The sequence below is a fragment of the Vipera berus genome, assembly GCF_964194415.1.
Source record: "Vipera berus genome assembly, chromosome: 12".
Classification (NCBI taxonomy): domain Eukaryota; kingdom Metazoa; phylum Chordata; class Lepidosauria; order Squamata; family Viperidae; genus Vipera; species Vipera berus.
In genome coordinates, this window is record NC_138215.1 from 9392093 (window position 1) to 9415438 (window position 23346).

A 23346-nucleotide genomic window follows, 5' to 3' on the forward strand; every position below is an offset into this window, starting at 1 on the left:
CTGTTCTTGGGGGGGGAGTACTTATGACCCAGATACCAAGTTCTGATGGTGCCCCCTCCCCCGGTCATGTGAGTGCATGTTGGGTGCTCAGCAACCAGGCCACATATGCAGTATGTCTGTCTGCAGTGTCCTGTGATCACATGGTTCCATTAACAACTGTCTTGTTTAGCAACGGAAGCTTGGGGCTCAATTGTGGCCATAAGCCGAGAACTACTTATATACCCATCTGGCTGGGGAGATGGAGGAAGCTCAGAACGTGTGCAAAAGTGGCTTGGGTTAACATTGTCCAAGAATCCGTGGCTACCGACTTTGATTGCCCTGTAAACCGCCCTGAGTCCTTCGGGAAAGGGCGGTATATAAATCTAAATAAAATAAATAAATAAATAAATAAATTCTCCCCTCGCAAGGGTTCCTTTTGCATACAGATCAACTGAGCCGCAGACTGCAAATCAGGAAGACTGGGGCTTCTGCTGCCTACGCCCCAAAAGATTTGGCTTCCTCGCCTCCCCGTTGCAGAGAAAACGGGGTGCCCTTGCCAAACAGCTCGGTCACAATTCGAGGGCCTTCGTGGCTCCCAGCAGCGATGAACTGACTGCTGATCCCTTCTCAAGGGGAGAAGACAAAAGCAGGGTTATTCCAAAAAGGAAATGAGAAATTTCTCTGGGTTTTACAGCTCGTGCTGGCAGGAAGAGCTGCTGCCAGGATTTCAGAGGCGAACGCAAGACGCAACTGGCAGCTCCACTCGGGGGTGGGCAGGTGGCTGGAGGCAATTTTTCAAAGGCGCTTCATCACCAGTGACAGGGCTTGGCAAGCCGCCCCGCATTCTGAAGATGTCCCCTCTTTTATTTCTCCCCCCCCTTTTTTTTCCATTTAGCCAAGCCCTTGCTGACGCTTCTGAATGCATTCCGGTTGGAGCGGAGTCCTCCTGGAGCTCGGCGGAAAGACTCTGCCATCAGGTGCAGAACGCGGAAAGAAAGCAGGAGTCGATGCCCAGCTGGGAAGCATGGGACCCAGGCTGGCGGCCAAATTCCCAGGCCTGCCACCCAGGGTGGGGCGGGGCTGCCCGAGAAAGGGGGCGCTCCTTGTCTGCACAGGCTAGCCTTTGAAATGTGCTTATTGACTCTCCTGATTCAATCAGCAGAGGCATTCAAGACGAAAGCAGTTTTTCCCCCCCCCCTCCCCTACACCCAAGTCTAGAAAATAAAGTTTTGCGGGATAAGGTATACCATTGAGAGGTTGGGCCATCAGCTCGTAAGTCTGGCTTCAGTCTGATTTCCCATGAACTGGCTAAGCAAGCAGTGGTCTTTCAATATTAGCTGAAGCTAGGATTATATGGAAGTGGTCACTGGGACGTTTCCCAAAGGAGGCAGTGAATGGTGAATACTCCCTAAAGGACTGCCCAGATGCTAAATGTATGATAACAGACCATAAACGCCACTTAGTATGAATGCTTGAAAGCACCATTATTTTGCTGTCCGCTGTCAACATTAAAAATAATTTCCTTCCTTCCTTCCTTCCTTCCTTCCTTCCTTCCTTCCTTCCTTCCTTCCTTCCTTCCTTCTCTTTCTTCTCTTCCCTTCCTTCTTGCTTTCCTTCTCTCCTTCCCTCCCTCCCTCCCTCCTTCCTTCCTTCCCTTCCCCCCTCCCTCCCTCAGTGATCAGTTCTAATTCTTAGTGTCTTAAAAAGAGCCTTGGTGGAGCAGTGGGCTGATGCCTCCTTAAGTAACACCAGCTGCCTGCAATTAGTGCAGGTTCGAGTCCCACCAGGCTCAAGGTTGACTCAGCCTTCCATCCTTCCGAGGTAGGTAAAATGAGGACCCAGATTGTTGGGGGCAATTAAGCTGACTTAATGCCGCTTGGGGGTGTGTGTGAAAGCCCTAATAAGCAGGCATATACATAGAATGAAGGCTACTGCTAAGCTTGTAAGCCGCCCTGAGTCTTCGGAGAAGGGCGGGATATAAATGGAATTAAAATAAATAAAAATAAATAAATAAATAAATCTATTGTGGCTTTCATTCCATTGGGTTTGCATGTGCAAATACGTATTTGGTTATTGGTCTTTGTTCTTATGAAAAGCAAGAAGTAAACAAACTAATGTATTTCTGTTCCTCACACCATTGCAGGAATTACAAACTGGAACTGGAATGAAATCACATTCAAAAGACAGACTGATCCATACCACCTGCTCCAAATTATGTTTCTTTAAACAGCAGACCGCCTGACCTTAGACCACTCCCCGGTCTTCCATTCATAGCATCCGGTGTGATCTTCACACTCTTCCTCATCCCTTGGCCTCGTAGCTGCATCACACTTCCCTTGTGAGTTGGTACACATGACTTTTCTCTTCTGTTTTCCCCTTCCACAATCAGAGGAACACTGCAAAAGGGAGTGTTCAGCTTTAAAGCATTCCACTTTTTTACAAATGGTAATAATAATTAATAATAATAATAATAATAATAATAATAATAATAATAATATAATAATAATAATAATAATAATAATAATAATAATAATAAATACAAAAAACAAAATACAAAGACCTACAAATAGAAATAGAAAGACTGTGGCAAAGGCAAGCAAGGGTAGTACTAATAGTAGTAGTCACCTTGGGTGCAATCCCAAAACAACTGGAGCACCACTTGGACACCATCGGCATTGACAAATTCACCGTTAGTCAATTGCAAAAGGCGGCTTTACTAGGAACTGCTTCCATCCTGCGATGATATATGTAATACCATCAAACATCCACAACTGCCTATCCCAGATCCTTGGTAAGGACTTGAGAGGTAGACAAAAATGCCAAATCCAGTCTGAACACCTGGCTGACTGTGCGATGATTAATAATAATAATAATAATAATAATAATAATAATAATAATAATAATAATAATAATAATAATAATAATAATAATAATAATAATAATAAAGTTGAAAGGGACCTTGGAGGTCATCTAGTCCAACCCCCTGCTCAGGCAGGAAACCCTATACCATTTCAGACAAATGGCTGTCCAGTCTCTTCTTAAAAAGCATTCACCGCTTCTGGAGGCAGGTTGCTCCACTGGTTAGTTGTTCTAACTGTCAGGAAGTTTCTCCTTAGTTCTAGGTTGCTTCTCTTCTTGATTAGTTTCCATCCATTGCTTCTTGTCCTGCCTTCTGGTGCTTTGGAGAATAGCTTGACTCCCTCTTCTTTGGGGTAGCCCCTGAGATGTTGGAAGGCTGCTATCATGTCCCCCCTCATCCTTCTCTTCATTAAACTAGACATACCCAATTCCAGCAACTGTTCCCTATATGTTTTAGCCTCCAGCCCCCTAATCATCTTTGTTGCTCTTCTTTTTGTTGCTCTTCTCTGCACTCTTTCTACAGTCAATAATCTTCATATGGGTTTTTCACAGGAAAAAATATACACCAATGTATATAACACCAATGTATATTAACTTTTTTTTTTGAGATAGTACTATATTTAAATTAGATAAGCATAAAAAGATTCCTGCCAGTGCATTGTGTGTGGAGAGAGGTGAGATTTGCCCAGTGAAACCGTAGCTCATATCCACTTAACACATCAGGACTGATCTTAAATCTGTTGCACACATATGTGTTTTTTGGAAGAAGAACCAAGATTATATATTTTTCAGATTAAACAGAACTTTACATTATTAATTTCAGTTAGGTCATCATTTATTATAAACTAAATTCTTTATAACTTAGCATGTTGCATAAACCAGACTGGATGTAAACAAATAGGGATCTTTGGCCACCAGGAATGTAATTTAGCCTGTTCTGCATAATGGGAACATCTCTCTCTTTTTAAGTAATAATTTCACTAAGCATATCAGGATATAAAATACAAAAGAAAAGAAAACAGGGGGAAAATAGGGGAGGAAAATGGGAGAGAGAGAAGTGTAAGGCAAGAGAAAGAAAAGAAAAACATTGACTTTCTATTCTTTTTAGCACAATACAATAAGAGAGTAACAATACAGCCTCAACTTTTTTACTTTACTTTTTTTACTTTACTTTCACACACTAATACGTCCTAGCCATTTCTTTAACAATAAACTTATCACCAAAAGTCAAAGTTTCCTCTCTCTTTTTTTTCCATCTCAAGCACAACATCCAGAAGCAATTTCCAAGCTTAGAAACAAAGCTGGATGTGTTCATTTCTTTGATTAAAGCAGTTAATTTAGCCATCTCTGCTAATTCTATCACATTTTTTCCAGCCGTTCATCCATGGCGTGAATTAAAGTATCTTTCCATTTTGGGAACATCCCTTTTGTTAACCAATTCTAAGTCAATTGTCAAGGGGTCGTAGTTGGTATTTGGTAAACGAATCCTTGTTGCTCACAGTACTAATCAAAACCCCAATAATTTCCCCCCCCCTACAAATCATGTTTCACTCCCCGTCCTTCCATGGGTCACTGATGAACAGACTGGATCCAGCACCAAATGAATAGATGAAGATCTTTGTAAATTCTTTTTGAATATGCTCCAAATAAAGCATCTCCATTTAGGGGGGTGGGGTCCAGGTTAGAAGCAAGTCTTAGCCTGATGCTGATTGCAGCGAAGGGCAGATCTCAACATGCATATCTAACCATCTTTCTTAGAAAAGAAAATGTTTTTTTTTAAAAAAGCTATAATCCAGGCAGACGTGACTGCCAACCTTGTTTAGGACATGAATGACAAGTGTTTTATCAGCCAGCTAGCAGGGCAAACATGCTCTGGAAACTACAGCGCAACTGCGAAATGACTTTTAAAATTCTCTCTCTCCCTCTTCCTGTATCTAATTTCATGACCTCCTTGCGAAAATTAATCTCTTAAGCATACATGCAATTTTGGATGGAAGACTTCATTAAGTTAGTTGTTTTTAATTGGTATCCTCCTCTCAAATTCCCCAACTCCCAGTGAGAAGCCACAGTATTTTAATTGACATATTGCCTTCTCCTCCGAGAAGCTTCTTCACTCTTAAAAGTTTTAGGACTGAAGAAGCTTCTTGGATAAGAAGTGCCACGTTTTCAAAGAGAAAAGGTGTAGGGTTTCCTGCCTGAAATAATTCCTGTCTGAAATGGTAAAGGGTTTCCTGGCTGAGCAGGGGGTTGGACTAGAAGTCTTCCAAGGTCCCCTCCAACTCTATTATTATAAAACTTTTATTCATAAAACATGAACCTCAGTCAACTGAACACTCAAACTGACTGGCGCTGATGGTTGACACGGGTTGCTGCCAGCATCCTAGGTATCAACCAGGTATCTCCTTAAAATGTAAGATGTTTCAAGTAGCGCAGTTTTTTGTAGCTTTGCTGGAGTTATGGCAGGAAGTTGCAATTATTATTATTATTATTATTATTATTATTATTATTATTATTATTATTATTATTATTATTATTATTATTATTATTATTATTATTATTTACCAAGAAACTCCAGTTGCCTTTCGGAAAAAGCATCTTTGGGGTAACCATAACCTGGCTGGTTGAGAATCTACATAGGAACTTAGTTATAGTTGTTTATATTATTGTTTTTATGGTCCTGCCTTTGTGTAATCTCAACCAATTGACTTCAGCAGATATTTAGCTACATATCACAATGATCAGTCCTTCCTTCTACCAGACGAAATACCTTAGACCATTCTGAAGCTTCCCAGATGGAAAGACAGTCTCGGCCTTCGCAGCTCTGTATGGTTGCTGGCTTGGGACCAAGGCAGTAGAGGTCTCTAGTGTTGACATAGCTACCATTCTGCAGTTGATAGACACATGTTACTTCCCGATGCTGGAGGCCTTTGGCACAAGTTGAAGAACAAGGACTCCACTGTCCTGTAACCCACCTGTTCAAACAATCACGGAAAGAACAGCAGGACAGTCACAATCCTTGTAATGAAGAGATACTAGATAACCCATGACCCATTGGGTCATTGTTTCGGAGATATTTCCTTACCAGATTCCTCAACATCTTCCACAATGGCAGAGCTTCTAATGTATTGGAAATGTTCTTAAAAATTCAGGGTGCCCTGAACCGATAAACATCAGGAGTTGATCTTAGGAAACATGACATGTTGTCTTATGGATAAAATGTTTAATTAAATACGCCAAATTCCATGGGAGTCGTGGGTTCAGGATTTTGCATACAAGCTAGCCTATCTGAAGTACCTTGGTTCAAAAATGGTTGCCCTACAATGAGCCATTTCCAAATGAAGTTTGCAGAAAAAGAAACATGAGAGTTTTAGTAGCATATAGATTCACCGCCCTTTCTGCTTTATTGTAGGGCAGATGTGATGCTCGGTCTTATTCAACTCTACGCAATTACACTATCTCAAAATCTGCCCATACCCACTTTTTGGAGCTCGATTTTTGAAGCAGAATTAGGCACCATCACTTGGGAACCTGCCAGGCTTCAGACATGCCTGGGTCTCAAGTTGCACCCATTGACAACTCCTTAAACCAAGCACATCTTTTCCCAGGACCGTGTGGCAGCTGTTAAGGGCAGCTGTGTGATCTGGGGAAAAAATACAGCTGGGTGGACACATTATTGTCTAGTGCAGGGGTAGGTAACCTTGGCTCTTTTATGATTCGTGGACTTCAACTCCCAGAATTCCTGAGCCAGCATGACTCAGCTTGGAAACCTCTCTTTCCCCTCAGCATGGCTGGCTCAGGAATTCTGGGAGTTGAAGTCCACGAGTCATAAAGCGGCCTAGGCCTAGGCCAGGGGCAGGCAACCGTGGCTCTTTTATGACTCATGGACTCCAACTCCCAGAATTCCTGAGCCAGCCATGGCTGTCTCAGGAATTCTGGGAGTTGCAGTCCACGAGTCATCAAAGAGCCAAGGTTGCCTACCCCTGGTCTAGTGCTACCTGAGCATCTCCCACCCTGAGTGCCTTTTGAATCTGAAGTGCTGCACAGCTCTGTTATAAATACAGGCAAATGTAATTCTAAAATGTCCAAATTTAATCCTTGTGTGAAATTCTCAGATGCTTCTGAAAAGATCTGGTTGCTCCTTGGATGATTTAAATGGGATCTAACTGGGCTCTAGACTAGGGTTCCCCAAAGCGGACAATGTCAACCCCCAAAGGTTGATAGGACTCTCAAAGGGATCAAGTAAATATCCGGGGGTCAATAGGTGGCTGATAAATGATAGAAAGTTGATTGGGACCAATAATTTTGGGGATCTTGTTAGAGCTCCATAGTTTGAGGGATTAGCAGTGAGACTGTTACTCAGGGTCAGATGTCAGCCGTCGGTGAGAGTTGCTTTGAATTGTCTATTATTACTGTTATTGTTCATTCGTTAGAATAGTGTTTTTGAAATGACTTTCATATGACACTGTACGTGCCTGGGGGCTGATTAATAATCTGAAGCTTTATGAAGGGCTCACTCAGCTGAAAAGTTTGGAAGGGTCCCTGTTCTAGACTCTCTCCAACTTTTCATCAATCTGCTCTTCCAGGTCTCCCAGATATTATTCACGACTCTCTTGGTAGATCTAAGCTATAAAGCTGGAACATCTCAAAGCAAGCCTTAGCTGAAGGTTATGATGAAAAGGAATGCGTCTGATAAATGCGCTTTATGGCATCCATTAAGCACTTAGGGAGATCTGTTCTGAAGGCAGCTGTCCTCTCTCATTTGACAAAACGTCATGTCAAGAGAAAGCAGTTAGTTAGAACCATAGATGTGTGGGAGCATGAAATAAAGCATGAAAACCATCCCCTTTTTTCGGGAAGTTAAAATTCTAGTCTGGCTTTTAAGCCTGTCAACTTGATTAGCCATCTCACTGCCACCACCATTGCAAAGCAAACTCATCTTTGGCCCGGTTCTAAAACACCAAGCAGTATAGGAATTAAGAGACAAGGAACGGTTTGAATAGGCAAAAAAGGCCACAGCAAGCCAGCCATCTTAATTAAAAGAAAATTAAACCCAGGAGCAAAAAATTAGGGCTTTGGTTAACCACTACTGGCTGAAAACTCAAATCAGATGGAAGGCGGTATAACTCTATGGGTGGGATGGCGAGGGAACTGCTTCGCTAATTTATTGTCACGCCTCAAGAACAAGAAGGTTGCCGTGCAGACTTGGCCTGATTGTGGTATTGTAGCTGAATGTGATCTATAGCTGTGGGGCAAAGAACGGAGAGAGAAAAAATAGACGGTGACTTTGATGGAAGGGAAAAGAAAGGCAGCTGAAAAAAGGCAGACTCTCATACTTCCCCCCCCCCCAGTTCAGTGGTGTATAAGAAAAGACAGGAAAATGAACTTGAGAAGGGCCACGAATTCTGTTTGAAGATGGGGGGGGGGGAGTGCGAATGCAGGGTTTGGGATCTTCTCCTTTCAAGAACTCATTGCAAAGCTGCTAAAGAAACAGGCTTTGCTTTATTTTTTATTTTTTTTTACTCAAACTCAGAATTACAGAACAACAGAGTTGGAAGAGACCTAGGAGGTCTTCCTCAAGCAGAAGGCTGTCCAATCTCTTCTAGGCAACCTCCAGTGATGGAGCACCCACAGCTTCTGGAGGCAAGCAGTTCCACTGGTTAATTGTTTTCTCTGACAAGAAATTTCTCCTTAATTCTGTGCTGGATCTCTAATGATCTTCCTCCCATTACTTCCTATCCTGCCCTTGGGTGCTTTGAAGAAGAGGTCGATCCCTCTTCTCTGTGACAGACCCTCAAATGGAAGACTTCCATCATGTCATCACTAGTCCTTTTCTTCCTTAGACTAGACCAGGGGTCTGCAACCATGACAACTTCAAGACTTGTGGACTTCAGCTCCCAGAATTCCTCAGCCAGCTAGCTGGCTGAGGAATTCTGGGAGCTGAAGTCCACAAGTCTTACAAGTTGTCAAGGTTGCAGACCCCTGGACTAGACATACCCAGTTCCCGCAGTTGAGTTGGGTGGAGATATTCCTGGAATGTAAGGGTCCTAAGGCCAAATTTATACTGACAATCTTTTGGATCATTGCTTTTAGAATGGAATTGTAGCTTAATACAACTGATTTTTTTAAAAAAAAAGTTGAAGAGAAGAGAAGCAAGGCAAACAGCTGCTCACAAGACATAATTCTCAGTTGTTCTGACTGATCAACCTGCAGCATGGAAATCTTATAGGCAATTCCTAAAAGGCTATATCTTTCCATATACATTTCATTATGTATGTATAATAGTGTACTAAATTCAGCGGCATGGTGAAAACTCTCTTACCTCCCACTTGGAAGGTTGAGAGTTCAATCCTAGGTAGTGACAGATGCTTTTCTCTCAAAGCTCAAAGAAAAAAAAATATCTGCTGTGAACTCCATGTAGGTGTCAGGAAGGGCATCTAGCCAGTAAATCCTCAGCTCCACTCAGTAGCCCCAACTCTACCCTGAATTAAGGGATTATAAGGTCATAAAAGGGGAGTTTTTGATAGCATACTAAATCAAACGATGGCTTTAACCAAACAGACTGTTCTTCCATGTTATATTTTCTCACATTCCAGTAAAGATGGCGATTCAGGATTAGGAATCTGGTTGACCAACAGAAAAAGGACCCAATGCTTCAATCAAACAGAGAAAAGCTGCATCGTTGTCAATATACAAATTTTGGTTTGTATGTTGCTTCATGTGTGCCCCGTATGACACATACACACAAAACAAATACTTTTGTTTAGTTCACACAAACAAACCGTAGCTTAGTAACATATGTGAACTAAGTAGAGATTTTTATCTTGATGATGTTCTCCATGCCCCCTTTTTTGCTTCACAGAATCTGTCCCCCAACATTTGGCCTTGCTGTATATCACTTTTCTGGTATCCAGGAAGTCCCAAATAATTATCTTACCATTAGTGAAATTTAGAATAAAGCAATCACAAATCTTATTAGAGAACGATGAAGAACAGAAGCTGAAGTAGCACAGACAAGATATGTGAATTATACAGAAATATGTCACCAGATCCACTTTTTTTAAAAAAAAATCCTATTTATATCCCGCCCTTCTCCGAAGACTCAGGGCGGCTTACAAGCTTAGCAGTAGCCTTCATTCTATGTATATGCCTGCTTATTAGGGCTTTCACACACACCCCAAGCGGCATTATTACAAAGTCAGCTTATTGCCCCCAACTTTATCAATTCTCTAAAATAGCTGAAGTTCTACATCTTTAATTCATAAAAAACTAACAAAAACGAAAAGAAGGAACTCTCTTCCAAAGAAAAACATCCTAATCTTAAAAGTCTAGCACTTGTGAAGACAGGTGGGATTTAAGATTGTAAAGGGAGCTTTAATTTTAAACTGTTGTATTTTATAACATCTGGGGATGATGGTCACTCTTAAAGACTATGTTTTTAATAACAGTATTTTAAAACTAAGTATATTGAATGAAACATACCATTGCAAACTTCTGTGCTACATCTTTCATCAAGCATCTAACTCTGTATAATCTTTTATGGATTTTTCCCCCCTCCCATTCAAACTTTCACACTGCAGTATAAGATAACTAAAGGAGTGCCTTGTTTAATGAATGTTTGCTGTTACAACAGTGATGAAAAAGTAAATTTGCAACCAATCCATGCATTTATGACCTCTGCAGGTCGGTAAAGCAAAGCAAAGCTGAAATAAGATCATAAGCACAATTGTTGTGTCCCTTAGTGATTGCTTTGCTTAACGATGGATTGGCCAATCCTAATTTTGGTTGCTAAACGAGGATTACCCGTACTGCAATTTTAGAGCTGGATAATCAAAAATATAACAACTTTTGAAGAATTGAATATCAAAGAGTCAAACACAAATATTTCAGATCTTAAGGGTAACCGCTGACCTCACTTTTTGGTGAGTATCATGTTTAACATCCCAGATTTACTGTTGTAACTTTATCACAGTGTCAGACAGCAGGCCAAAAATTACAACCCCTCTGTTCTCCTTTCCCACAACTTGTGCAGAAAAAAGTCAGAGTGTGATGTGGAAAACAGAAGAACTTCACTGTTAGGAATCCTATAGTAATTCCATTTGGACTTGGAAAACAAACTCAGAATTCCTGAAAAAGAAAATATATCTCTATATTTTAAAAACAAAACAAAACTCTCTTATCCATGGTGAAAGAGAACGTTCTCTTTAAGATGTTCTCGGTCAACGAATATGCCAAGCGTGCATTTCTAATGTCTGTGTGGGCAAACACAAATGGAAATTTAAATTCTACAGAGATGAAGGGAATGTGTTTCAGAAAATGTTTCCATTTGGCAGTCTCTGGAGTGTGAATGTATGGCCAATCTGGAAGGAATGTGAAAATGCTGAGCGGGGTGTGGCCAAGCTTGAAGCATTGTCTGACCATGTGCTTCTAGCACATGAAGCAACAACAGTCCCACTCTTAGTTGCCTGACCTCTAAAGTGACTATAAACCTGCTCAAAGACATTTTAGCATTGTTTCTAATTGTTTGGATGAAGGGAAGCAATCAGTGTGAAGACTGTCTCCTTCACTCCATTTCTGACCAAATAGCAAATGAATATCTTAGCAAACAAAAAGGGTCATTGGGTAGAGGGGAAAAAAACCCCATAAGATGGAGCCTGCTTAGCATAATTATCTCTATTTTGGTTATGGTTTGACCAGCGGATGAATCAAAACTTCTATTACTAGGACGTATAGAAGCAGCTGGAAGTCTCTATCCAATGATGCTCGTTCTTCAGTGCTTCAAACTCTACTGATCAATTTGGGGGCAATTCCAAAACATCTGGAGTACCACCTGAACACCCTCGGCATTGACAAAATCACCAGCAGTCAATTGCAAAAGGCAGCTTTCCTTGGAATAGCTTACATCCTGTGACGATACTTTCAGCACCATCAAAGAACAACTGCCTTTCCAAGTTCTCGGAAAAGGGGCACAAAAATGACAAATCCAGCATAAACAACAACTGGGTGACTGCACAACCAACCATTAATAATGATGGAATTGAGAACATGTCACTCCTAAATAATAGGACACAGGGTGTGCCTGTTCATAAAATGGCAACCATTTGTTGTGTGGTTAGTTCTAGGAGGAAGATTGGTGACTTGCTCCCAAGACCTCCCCTAGCTCATTCGATGCTCTTTCAGCCCTAACTCACTTCCATCTTTTTTTCCCTGGATAGGTACCCACAGACGCAATGAAGATTCCAAATAGAAATGTTTCTTTGGGGGCTCAGAATTGTTCTTTGCTCTTTAGGTATTCCAGGGATGACTCACACCCTGGACGGCATCTCTTTACTCTCCTACCATCGGGTAGGAGATATAGGAGTATAGCCAGCCGTACCAACAGGCTGAAGAACAGCTTTTATCCATGGGCTGTTAGGCTTTTGAACAGGATATAATTTTATAAACTTTATGCATGATTAACTTGCGAGGCCAGTGTGTTGTGCAATTAGCTCACATGGTGAAATAAGATGGTTTGTGTCACTGTAAGTTGGGGGTCCTGTCAACAAAAGTGCGCGTAGTCAAGGCTGTGGTCTTCCCAGTTGCAATGTATGGCTGTGAAAGTTGGACCATAAGAAAGGCTGAGCGCCACAGAATTGAGGCCTTTGAACTATGGTGCTGGAGAAGACTCCTGCGAGTCCCTTGGACTGCAAGGCGATCAAACCGGTCAGTCCTAGAGGAGATCAACCCTGACTGCTCTTTAGAAGGCCAGATCCTGAAGTTGAAGCTCAAATACTTTGGCCACCTAATGAGAAGGAAGGACTCACTGGAGAAGAGCCTAATGCTGGGAAAGGTTGAGGGCAAGGGAAGAAAGGGACGACAGAGAATGAGGTGGCTGGATGGAGTCACTGAAGCAGTAGGTGTGAGCCTAAATGGACTCCAGAAGATGGTAGAGGACAGGAAGGCCTGGAGGAATGTTGTCCATGGGGTCGCGATGGGTCAGACACGACTTCGCAGCTAACAACAACAAAGTTGGGGGTGGGGACACGAAGGGAGGCTCAGCCAATCTCAATATATACATGGTTGTACTTTGACAATAAAGGTTCGTTTATTCATTCATTCATTCATTCATTCATTCATTCATTCATTCATTCATGTATTTCTGATATTTGCAACACGCTTCTTACCTGGACTGGCAGGGATGGGCATGACATTTTCTCACTTGTGGCTCTGGTCGGGTTGCCCTCTGGCAAGCGCTGTCGTTCACCAGTATCATAGTCTTGTTAACAATCTGGGTGCAGGACACAACGGTTTTCCGTTCCCCTGAATGCAAAAGACAGGAGGAAAGAGTGATTCTGCAAGACAGAGCTCTTTATTGAAATATTTATCTGCTGTTGTTTGGCAAAGGATTTCTGGATCCCGGAAAAATTGGTGCAGCAGAAAATAGCCGGAATCCCACTTGACTGTAAGCAAATTGTCAGTGGTTTCTCCCCACCCCCACCCCCAAAATTTGCTACTTTGCAAAGTAGCTTCTTAGGAACCTGAAGCAAAAACAGATCAGATGACATATTTCTTGGCAGGCAAGTCTACTTTTGTTTCTCCCATCATGTAATAGTTACGGACCACTTTCGGGAGCGAGCCTTTGCTATCTACTTAGGTGGAAGGAATATTTGATCGTCTCCAGCTCATTGTCTTGAATTTCTGATTCTCTCCAGACCAATTTTGTCTGCGATGATGGAAAACATTTGATCATCAATCTTCCCAGATCAGTCAATTCAAGAGCTATAGTTCAGTAGAGAGGAAGGAAAAAAAAGTTTGCGTTCCAGGTCAAATGCTGAGATTTCCGATTAAAAGAGATATTTTTTTTAGCCCAGGTTTCTTGGAGCCTTCACCAGATATGATAGCTTAAAGCAGGGGTCTTCCAACTTGGCCCTTTTATGACTTGTGGACTTCAACTAAAGGTTTCTCTGTCCAGTTATGCCCGACTCTACGCTGCAGTGGTCATCTCCATTTCTTGGCTGGGGGAGCCGGCATTATCTGAAGACATTTTCTGTGGTCGTGTGGCCAGCGTGGCTATATGACAAAGGTGCACAGAACACTGTTGCCTTTCCACCAAAGTGGTACCTATTAATCTACTCGCATATGCTTGCTTTTGAACTGTTAGATGGGCAGGAGCTGGAGCAAGTAATGGGAACTCACCCCACTGCATGGTGCTCAGGTCTCAAACCTAGGTTTATCTTTAACCACATCATACCTGATAATACACACAACAATAAATAATACAACTATATTAATAATGGTCTTCCTAGTTGCAATATATGGCTGTGAAAGTTGGACCATAAGAAAGACTGAGCGCCAAAGAATTGAGGCCTTTGAACTATGGTGCTGGAGAAGACTCCTGCGAGTTCCTTGGACTGCAAGGCGTTCAAACCGGTCAGTCCTAGAGGAGATCAACCCTGACTGCTCTTTAGAAGGCCAGATCCTGAAGCTAAAACTCAAATACTTTGGCCAACTAATGAGAAGGAAGGACTCACTGGAGAAGAGCCTAATGCTGGGAAAGATTGAGGGCAAGAGAAGAAGGGGACGACAGAGAATGAGGTGGCTGGATGGAGTCACTGAAGCAGTAGGCGTGAGCTTAAACGGAGTCCAGAAGATGGTAGAGGACAGGAAGGCCTGGAGGAACGTTGTCCATGGGGTTGTGATTGGTCGGACATGACTTCACAACTAACAACAACAACAACAAAAGGGATGGGACCAGTTGTAGTAGCTCTTGGGGCTGCTAATTTTATTAACCATATGCAACCCAGTTACAGCAGATGAGAAGATGCCTGTTAAATGCTTGTTGTGAGTTTTGCTCTCTCTCCAAGCCTGTTTTCTCCCAAAGGAAAAGCTAGGAGAAACTTGAATATCAGTAGGGTAATTTATCATGCCCTGCAAGAAACAGTTATTTGCTCCAGGACCAAATTCATAATTGATACCATATACTTTAAGATCTGCCATGGTCCAAATGCTAAACAATACGACGATTGTCTCAAAAAGTACCCTGTAGTCTGAAATGAAAATAGCATACCTTTTTTTTTTATTCCCAGCAACCTAGCTCTCATTTTGCTGTAGTTTATAAATAACAGGAGGGGCGCGGTGGCTCAGTGGGTTAGGACGCTGAGCTTGTTGATCAGAAAGTCGGCAGTTTGGCGGGTCGAATCCCGAGTGCCACGTAACAGAGCGCCTGTTACTCGTCCCAGCTTCTGCCAACCTAGCAGTTCGAAAGCACGTAAAAATGCAAGTAGAAAAATAGGGACCACTCCGGTGGGAAGGTAACAGCGTTCCATGCGCCTTTGGCGTCTAGTCATGCCAGCCACATGACCACGGAGACGTCCTCGGACAAGCGCTGGCTCTTCGGCTTTGAAACGGAGATGAGCACCGGCCCCTAGAGTTGGAAACGACTAGCACGCATGTGCGGGGGAACCTTTATTTTACCTTATAAATAACAGGAGTCATCTCAAGAATTCCAGCTGGCAGGTAGTGGTACCAAATCCTTAGAAAAATAAATGAAGGTTACCTCCTCCACACTGCACATTGCAATCTTCCCATCCACTGTGTGTCCATATGTACAGCGAGTCCTGCTGATGTTCTGGCTCACTTCTATTTTCAGTAGAATAATTCACAGGGATGGTATATTCATAATGTATCCCATAGTTTTGATCATGGAATAGCAGTACCTGGTTGAAAGAACCAACATTTGTTTGTATGATGCCTTTATTATTATTATGATTACTATTATTATTTTACAAATAACTCAAGGCAACAAACATATCCAACACATCCTTCCTCCTCCTATTTTACCCACAACAGCAACCTTGCAAGATGGGTTGGGCTGAGAGAGAGTGACTGGCTTTTTATGCCTAAGGTGGGACTTGAACTCACGGTCTCCTGCTTTCTAGCCTTGTGCCCTAACCACTGGACCAAATTGGCTCTCCATTTGGGCAGGGCGATGAAGAGATATTAACATCGAAACACCTGACATGATATAAATGAATGAATGGATGAATAAATAAATAAATAAATAGTCCCAAAAGATAAATCATAGCGATGCATTTCTGAAACTATGAGGTTAAAAAAAGAAAGAAAGGAAAACAGCTAAAAATTGGAGATGGGAGGAATTTTAGGGGAAACAAAACATTTCACAAGCCCCTTGCAAGCTGGACACACCTCTCTCTCTCCAGCTAAGGCAGAAAAAAGCTAAGATTTCTTTCAATGGGAGGATTCAATGTAAGCCCAGTTGCTCGCTGTTTGTATGTTTCTTTAAAGAGTAATGGTACGGCAACTTGAAATAGTATGGTAACACTTCTAAAAAAGAAAACAAAACAGCAGCGTGCAATCAAAGAAACACAAGCCAGATTGTTTGATTATTCAGCTGGGAATGCTAAAATAGCATATTTGGAACTTAGTAACTCCCCAATCTCGTTCTTGTTCCACATCCCATCAGTTAGGAGGGGCACTCATTGACCTTTAGCAAAGAAGAGTCATTAATCAACTTCTAGATCAGTTTTCCAAACTTGGTGTATTCCAGATGTGCTGGGTTTGCAAATCCCAGTTTTCCGAGCTGATATGGTTAAGACTAAGCTATAAAAGAAGTCTGACACACAACCAGGGAGTACCAGTTTAGGAAAGACTATTTTTGTTTGAGGCCATTATTTTCGTTGCTTCAGAGACATTTTGAGGATTTAGCATTGAATGAGCTGCGTAAGGTTATTTCATGGTCCTTCCCCCCCCCCTTTCTTTCTTTCAACGTATATGCTGCTCTGAATGCTAATTTATAAACAGCCCTACTTTCTCATGAAATTCATGGTCTCAAGTCCTCTTTCCCATTTTCTTCTTCCAACTGGAAGACTTAGAGCAACTCACGAATTCATATGGGCCTTGTTTACCTTTATGTAAATAGGTTATGTAAATAAAGCATTGCTGCAGCCAGTTTTGGTCACCATACCACAAAAAAGATGCTGAGTTTGGAAAAAATTCAGAGAAGAGCAACTAAGAGGATCCAAGGCCTGGAGACTAAAACATACGAAGAACGGCTATGGGACTTGGGTTTGGCCAGTCTAAAGAAAAGAAGAAATAGGGGAGACATGATAGCAGTGTTCCAGTAATTGAGGGGCTGCCACAAGGCAGAGGAGGCCAGGTTGTTCACCAAAGCACCAGAGGGCAGGACGAGAAACAATGGTTGAACACTGATCAAGGGGAGAAGCAACCTGGAATTAAGGAGAAACTTCCTAACAATGAGGACAATTAACCAGTGGGACTGCTTACCCCCAGAAATCATGGGTGCTCCATCACTGGAGATTTTCAAGAGGAGACTGGACATACACCTGTCTGAGATGGTATAGGTTCTCCTGCTTAAGCAGGGGGCTGGACTAGAAGACCTCCAAGGTCCCTTCCAGCTCTATTCTATTCTACTAATGGAGTAGAAGCTTGTAGGTGATTGAGCTTTAAGCACCTAAATTAAAGGAAGTAATGTTTTAGCATCCAGTAGTGCTTCCCCCCCCCCCGATAAAATACATTTGTCGGGGGCTGAGCTCAAAGTGCCTGAAGATACGTTCCTGACCTGACAGCAGATTGGAATGAAGGATGAGAAGACGGGGGACTGAGTCTTTCTACCCTGCCAAATGGCAGGAGTGCAACTGATACAGCCATGAAGAATTTAGAAGCCACTCAACAAATTGAAATGAATACAGAAGTGCATGATCTAATACGTAGTATGGAATCTTTCCAACTAATCTAAGCCATCTGCAACTGCTTTCTCCTCTCTGAACAAGACAAACTAGGAGAAATCAAGTGCTGCCTTTGACGGGAGGATCTTGAATCGCAAAACTTTGGGAGCAGAATAGACCACGACACCCACTTAACCTTTGAGGGATGTTTTGGGGAGGCACAACAAAGAGTAGGTGAAGTCAGACCAAAGAAGCCGATGGAGTCAGGACAAAAACAAAATTTGATTTAATCAAACCTTAATTTAATGTAAATCAAGTTAGTCAGATTATTCCCCCATATGTTTATTTAATTTCCTTCTGTTGTATTTAATTTGGGGGCAATTCCTGTGAATATGTTGGGACAGAAAGATAAGTTCTAACCGCTCTGTCCCCTTCAGGACCAGAATTCGCTTTGACTTCTTGATTCAGCCCAGACTATTTGGACGAGGATGGCTACTAATAGGCCATTTTATGTGGGAGGCACGACAGAGCAAACTTATCCTTTGACAGTTATACAGCCTACTCCTTTTATCTATCGAAGAGGCGAAAACTGCTTTGCTGTCTCATGGTTTTAAAAACTGGTAGAAAAAAAAATAGTAATGCTGATGCAAGGATGCAGCAACGGCTGGTGGGTACCTCCCATCCCTTGGCCTCTGTAAGTTGTAAAAAGGCCCTGAATCCAACTCAGCTGGAGGGAAACAGCTTCATGAAGGCTGATCTGAATGTCCCAAAGGTGTTTTTTTTCCAAAAGGAAACCAGATTTTATTGGTTTTTTTCCCCCTTTGGGAACGTTTTGCTTCTCATATAAAAAACGTCTTCCGTTCAGTTCTTCAGAACTGAGGAAGATTCTTGGATGAGAAGCGAAAGATTTTTGAAGAAAAAAAAAAACACCAAGAAACTCCAGTTGCCTTTTGGAAAAAGCACCTCTGGGACAACCCTGAACTGGCTGATTGACATTTAGCCCACCCGAATGGTGAACTAGCCTGGAAAGATCAAAGCTTTACTTTGCCATCGTGGGAAGACTCACTTTCTTTTAGCATCATTAACTTCATCCTTTTCTCGCAATGATAAAAGGCAAGGGAAGGAGAAGAAACGGTGCTTTTTCTCTTGAACTCCTCGGAGGAAGGCTGAGAAAGAAACAGGCCCACGAGAAATAATAAAATCTCAAGCCGAGAGAGATCAGTCTACCGAATTACTTGAGAAAATTGTTCGTAAACCTCGGGGATGTATAGAAGCAAGCCCCATTAGAACAGGAAGTTTCCAGTTTGGCCTGACCTGGTTAAAACACTTGAAATCTGGCTTCCAGTCACCACTTGGTCGCTAAGACAGGCCCTTCTCTTTGCTGCGCATCAGATTCCAGCCAGCTGTTCCAGCACATGATGTCAGAGACCAGAGGTTGACAACTATACACTCCAAGTTTGATCCAGGTCCAAGCTAGACCCCTATAGCATGCAAATTGATCACTGCTTAAATGCTTTCTTGAAGACAGAGGCTCACTTTGAAGGCATGTGTTTATTGAACATCTGCTGTGAATTTTGCTTCCGTGAACACCCCAGAGGTTATTCTGGTCCCTTTTCTTTCTTACGAAAGCAAGCACTTTTTGCCTTTTAAAAATTGTTCTGCTGGCTTTGTATGAAAAGAGACAAATATCTTTTGCAAGACAGGGTGGGGGGGTGGGGTGGGCGAGAAAATAGCCGACACATCTGCGGCTGCAGAAGGAGCTTTATTAGTCTGTGTCAGGAGCCAACGGCCAGGCAATCAGACAACTGGAGCTATAGTTTGAGAGCTTTTTTGCAAGATCCAAGAAGCTTCAGCACCAGCCAGCGCAAGACATGAAGCCCCACCCTGCCCTTATTTAACCAAATGAGATGCGAATAACTTTGCTGAACAGCTTGGAAAGATGCAGCCTCCCTTGGACGCTCCGGTTGCCAAGCGGAGGTCTGAAACATACCTAACTGTAGACTCATTTCTCCAAGAAACATACTTACAGTAATGTATTTCAGGCAAGTTCTGTTAAAAAGGGGAGGCGGGGGAGAGAAACTTCTTAAGTCTCTCAATCTGGAAACAAGACTGCAGAAACTAATGGATCATCTGAAACAGATTTCGTGCAACAGTTCTACGGTGGTGTCTCCTGGCCACTCTTTCTCGTTCTCCCTTGTTAGTTTCCAACAGAGGTCGTCATACCTTCATGATTATGTTATAAGGTTCTTAGAAAAATTGATTCTAACTGATTCTAAAAATTGAAGCTGGAGGGGGATGTATTGTAAAATCTTGTTTTTGTAAAACTCTTTAATAAAAAAAATAAAATAAAAATAAAATAAAAAGCAAGCTGCTTAAATCTGATCTCCCCTTGCAATGCACACCTGCAGGAAAGTGCCGGACATGTCCTAACGTGCCCTTCTTATTCCTTAAGAATTCAAGAGAAGACACTGCTGAGATTGTATCCACAATGTGTTCCTTAAATATTCACAATGCACCGGACTTTCCAGAGGGTTTATGCCACCCTACTCCAGCCCATAATACTCCAAGATGCGCCTGGAATCCTGGGAAACACAAGCGAAACACATCTGGGAAGCACCTGGCTGGGTTACATAACGTTTCTCTGTTTGTTATTACTATTATTTTCAAACTCTTTCTCGGCCAAGTGTTCAGAATAGCAAACAATAAATTTTGCCTAGTAACAAGACATCACATCACAAAAGTCTTTAATTAAAACCCTAGTTCTGGACCCAATCCTAATTTGCATCTCTTTCATTCTAATGAGCTCAGGCTGGTTCATTTGGGGACCAGCCCAGTTTAATTGCGGTCTGCAATCTAGACAGGAACACAGCCTACGACCAAGAGAGAGTGCTTTAAACATAGTAAAATTAAAAATTAAATAGATGGGAGCTTTTTCAAAGAGAGAGCCAAACTAGAATTAAGGAGAGATTTCCTGTCATTGAGAACAATTAATCGGTGAAATGGTTTGATTCTAGAAGTTGCAGGGGCTCCATCACTGGGGGGTTTTAAGAAGAGATTGGACAGCCATTTGTCTGAAGTGGTTTAAGGTCTCCTACTTGAGCAGGGGTTTGGACTAGAACAGAGGTCCCCAACCTTTTGGGCACCAGGGACCAGTTCCATGGAGAGAGGTTTTTCTGTGGACTGAAGGATGTGTGGTTTTGTATGCTGCCTGCATCCCACGGATTGGGCTTTGCTTGTCTATGCAGACCAGTTGCTGGCATGCTGCAGCCCGCTACCGGTCCATGGACCGGGGGTTGGGGACCCCTAGACTAGAAGATCTCCAAGGTCCCTTCCAAATCTGCTATTGTGTAATCTGTAAATTATTTGATAAGGACTTGGCCAACCAGGGGAGTGAGACCAGGATCTTCCTGATTCCACCACTTTATTTGGAGACATTTTACATCTCTTTGACATTAACAGGCAAACTGTTTCAGTGAGCACGGGAAGAAATTAAGTCAGAACGCTAACATTTACATCTCCAGAAGAATACAATGAAAAGTCAGACAATTACCAAAAGATGAAGTGGTATTTTGGTTGGTCCTTTGGCAGACATCTTCTCCCACAGACCTCGTCGTACGTAACGAATGGTTGTCCCCGCTATCTGAAACTCACCGGGAAGTTCAATTTTCCAATCGCTATTAATGGATTTCTTACTGGAATCTTTCAAAGCTGCAAAGAATCAAATAGGCAAAGGGGTTCAACAGAGTTCTTCTTAGTCTTCTCGGCTACAAATTCAAGCAAGTCTCCTCAGCAAATGGTCCAACCATCCATCCATCCTTCTGTGAGCTTCTTGGCGTTTTGAGTTGGAGCTTCCAAACCTCTAAAAGAAGCCCATGGGAATTTGTAGCCTTCAAGCCACTACTGTCTTTCTCCATACTTAACTTTTGTTAGGTGCTCCCCCACCCCCCACCCCCACACATCCTAAACAGGAACCAATCCTCTCAGCCTGTTCTCCAAATTTGCATTTACTCTTTCTTTCAAGTCAAATTCTTTCCAGCTCTGGATACCTCCAAAGTGTAAGGCGTTTTCTGTCCAAAATAATTTGGAAAAATCAATCAAGCCAGCCAGCGTGGGATGAAAGTAGGTGGAAAGGAACTCGCTCAGGCTTCAATTCAACATGAAGCACCCAGGTTCATTTACAAAGAGTGTTGCCCAGTCCAGAACAAAAATAAGACATACTTTGCCTAAACTTTGCCTGTGCAATTAGCTCCAGCCATCACTCCAAGGTTAAACCCAGCAACGTTTGCACAAACCTCAGACCCAGTGGTGGGATTCAGCCGGTTCGCAGAACCGGTAGCTAATTTTTTGTTGCCCAGGCCCAGAATGAACTTCCAGAAGCAGCATCCCCGCAGAGAACCGGTTGTTCACCTATTTGAATCCCACCACTGCTCAGACCTTATTAGAGTTACAGGGGCAGGAAATTGTTCTTTTGAGTTTGCAATTATCCTACTTTTCTGATTGGATTGGTGCCCTCATTTTTCTGCAAGACTCTGACAAAGCAAAACTTCCAATTGTTATGTTCAGACTCAGTAACTAATCTGTAAATACCCGAAGAATGTTCTTTGGAAAATAGCAAATCCTGTTTATCTGTCACCTCTGCTGATTGAACTAGAGAAACAGAACTTTCCCTGACCCATTTCCTCTCCACACCTCAGGTCCAGTCTGGGTCTTGATTAAACCTATTTGCCTGTTGTTGTTTTTTTTAAAGCTACAAGGAGTCCTCTACGTATGGCCACAATTGAGCCCAAAATTTCAGTTGCCAATCAAGACAGTTGTTAAAGGAGCTTTGCCCCATTTGACAAGCTTTCTTGCCACAGTTGATAAGGGTATCTCTGCAGTTATTTAGTCACACAGTGTCAACGCTGCCAACATCAAATGTTTTTGCTTTGACAACATATGGAGATGCAACCATTTTTCTTCTTATGTTTTACTCTTAGAATTAGAGTTAGAATTAGATGATACTGGGGACAGTAGGAGGAGGAATGTGCACAGGAGTTTAGCTAAACATAACAATACTGAACCAAGTGTGGGAACCAAGGTTATTGAAATAAGAGATGATAAGAATTGGCAGGAAAGCCTGTCTTTCAAACTAATTGGGGAATGTGATTTATGACTGCAAATTGGAGGAGGGAATTGTGCTTGGATACTATGTGCCCAGGGGAGGGGACTTCAGATTTTGGCTTCCATTATGTAAGTGCCAATGCTATGCTCCTCGAATAAAGATCCTTTAAGGCAGGGGTCTTCAAACTTGGCCCTTTTATGACGTGTGGACTTCAAGTCCCAGCATTCCTCAGCCAGTGTGCCTGGCTGAGGAATTTTGGGAGTTGAAGTCCACATGTCATAAAAGGGCCAAGTTTGAAGACCCCTGCTTTAAGGTAAACAATGCCTCGAAGTTCTTTGAAGAGTTTCATCTGTCGGAACCACGACACACAGTTGTTAAGAGAATCTGACTCCCTGATTGATTTTGCTTGTCAAAGAGGTCACCAAAATTGATCTCATGATCCTGGGACACTGCAACCATCATAAATACATTCCAGCTGCCAAGCGTCTGAATTGTGATTGCCGGACAGTAGGGATGCTGCAGTGAAAAATGGTCACAAGTCACTATTTGCAGTGCTGCTTTAACTCTGAACCGTCACTAAATGAATGGTGCTAAGTCAAGGACTCCCTGTACTGAAATATTGCAAGATGGCAATCTTCTGTAGCAATTGGAGCGAGAGAGAGAGAGAGAGAGAGAGACAGGGAGGGAGGGAGAGAAAAGCCGTCTTTAAGGATTTCAGTTTACAGC

The 23346-nt window shown here is 42.4% G+C and overlaps 1 protein-coding gene and 1 long non-coding RNA gene across 2 annotated transcripts in view; one reads left to right on the forward strand and one right to left on the reverse strand.

The window, feature by feature from the left end:
• Nucleotides 1-23346, reverse strand: part of ADAMTS17 (ADAM metallopeptidase with thrombospondin type 1 motif 17) — a gene marked incomplete at both ends in the record, with an annotated part of 126112 nt that overhangs the window by 1806 nt on the left and 100960 nt on the right. The window contains 5 exons of the mRNA XM_081337520.1: nucleotides 2223-2375; nucleotides 5606-5810; nucleotides 12999-13134; nucleotides 15371-15530; nucleotides 21070-21227. Of these exons, the coding sequence (XP_081193646.1) occupies nucleotides 2223-2375; nucleotides 5606-5810; nucleotides 12999-13134; nucleotides 15371-15530; nucleotides 21070-21227 (812 nt within the window). The remainder of the gene's footprint in view (nucleotides 1-2222; nucleotides 2376-5605; nucleotides 5811-12998; nucleotides 13135-15370; nucleotides 15531-21069; nucleotides 21228-23346) is intronic.
• On the forward strand, nucleotides 934-12930 carry LOC308673660. The gene is made up of 5 exons (XR_014027711.1): nucleotides 934-956; nucleotides 2123-2317; nucleotides 8369-8478; nucleotides 9432-9537; nucleotides 11560-12930. It is a non-coding gene; the product is annotated as an uncharacterized lncRNA (long non-coding RNA).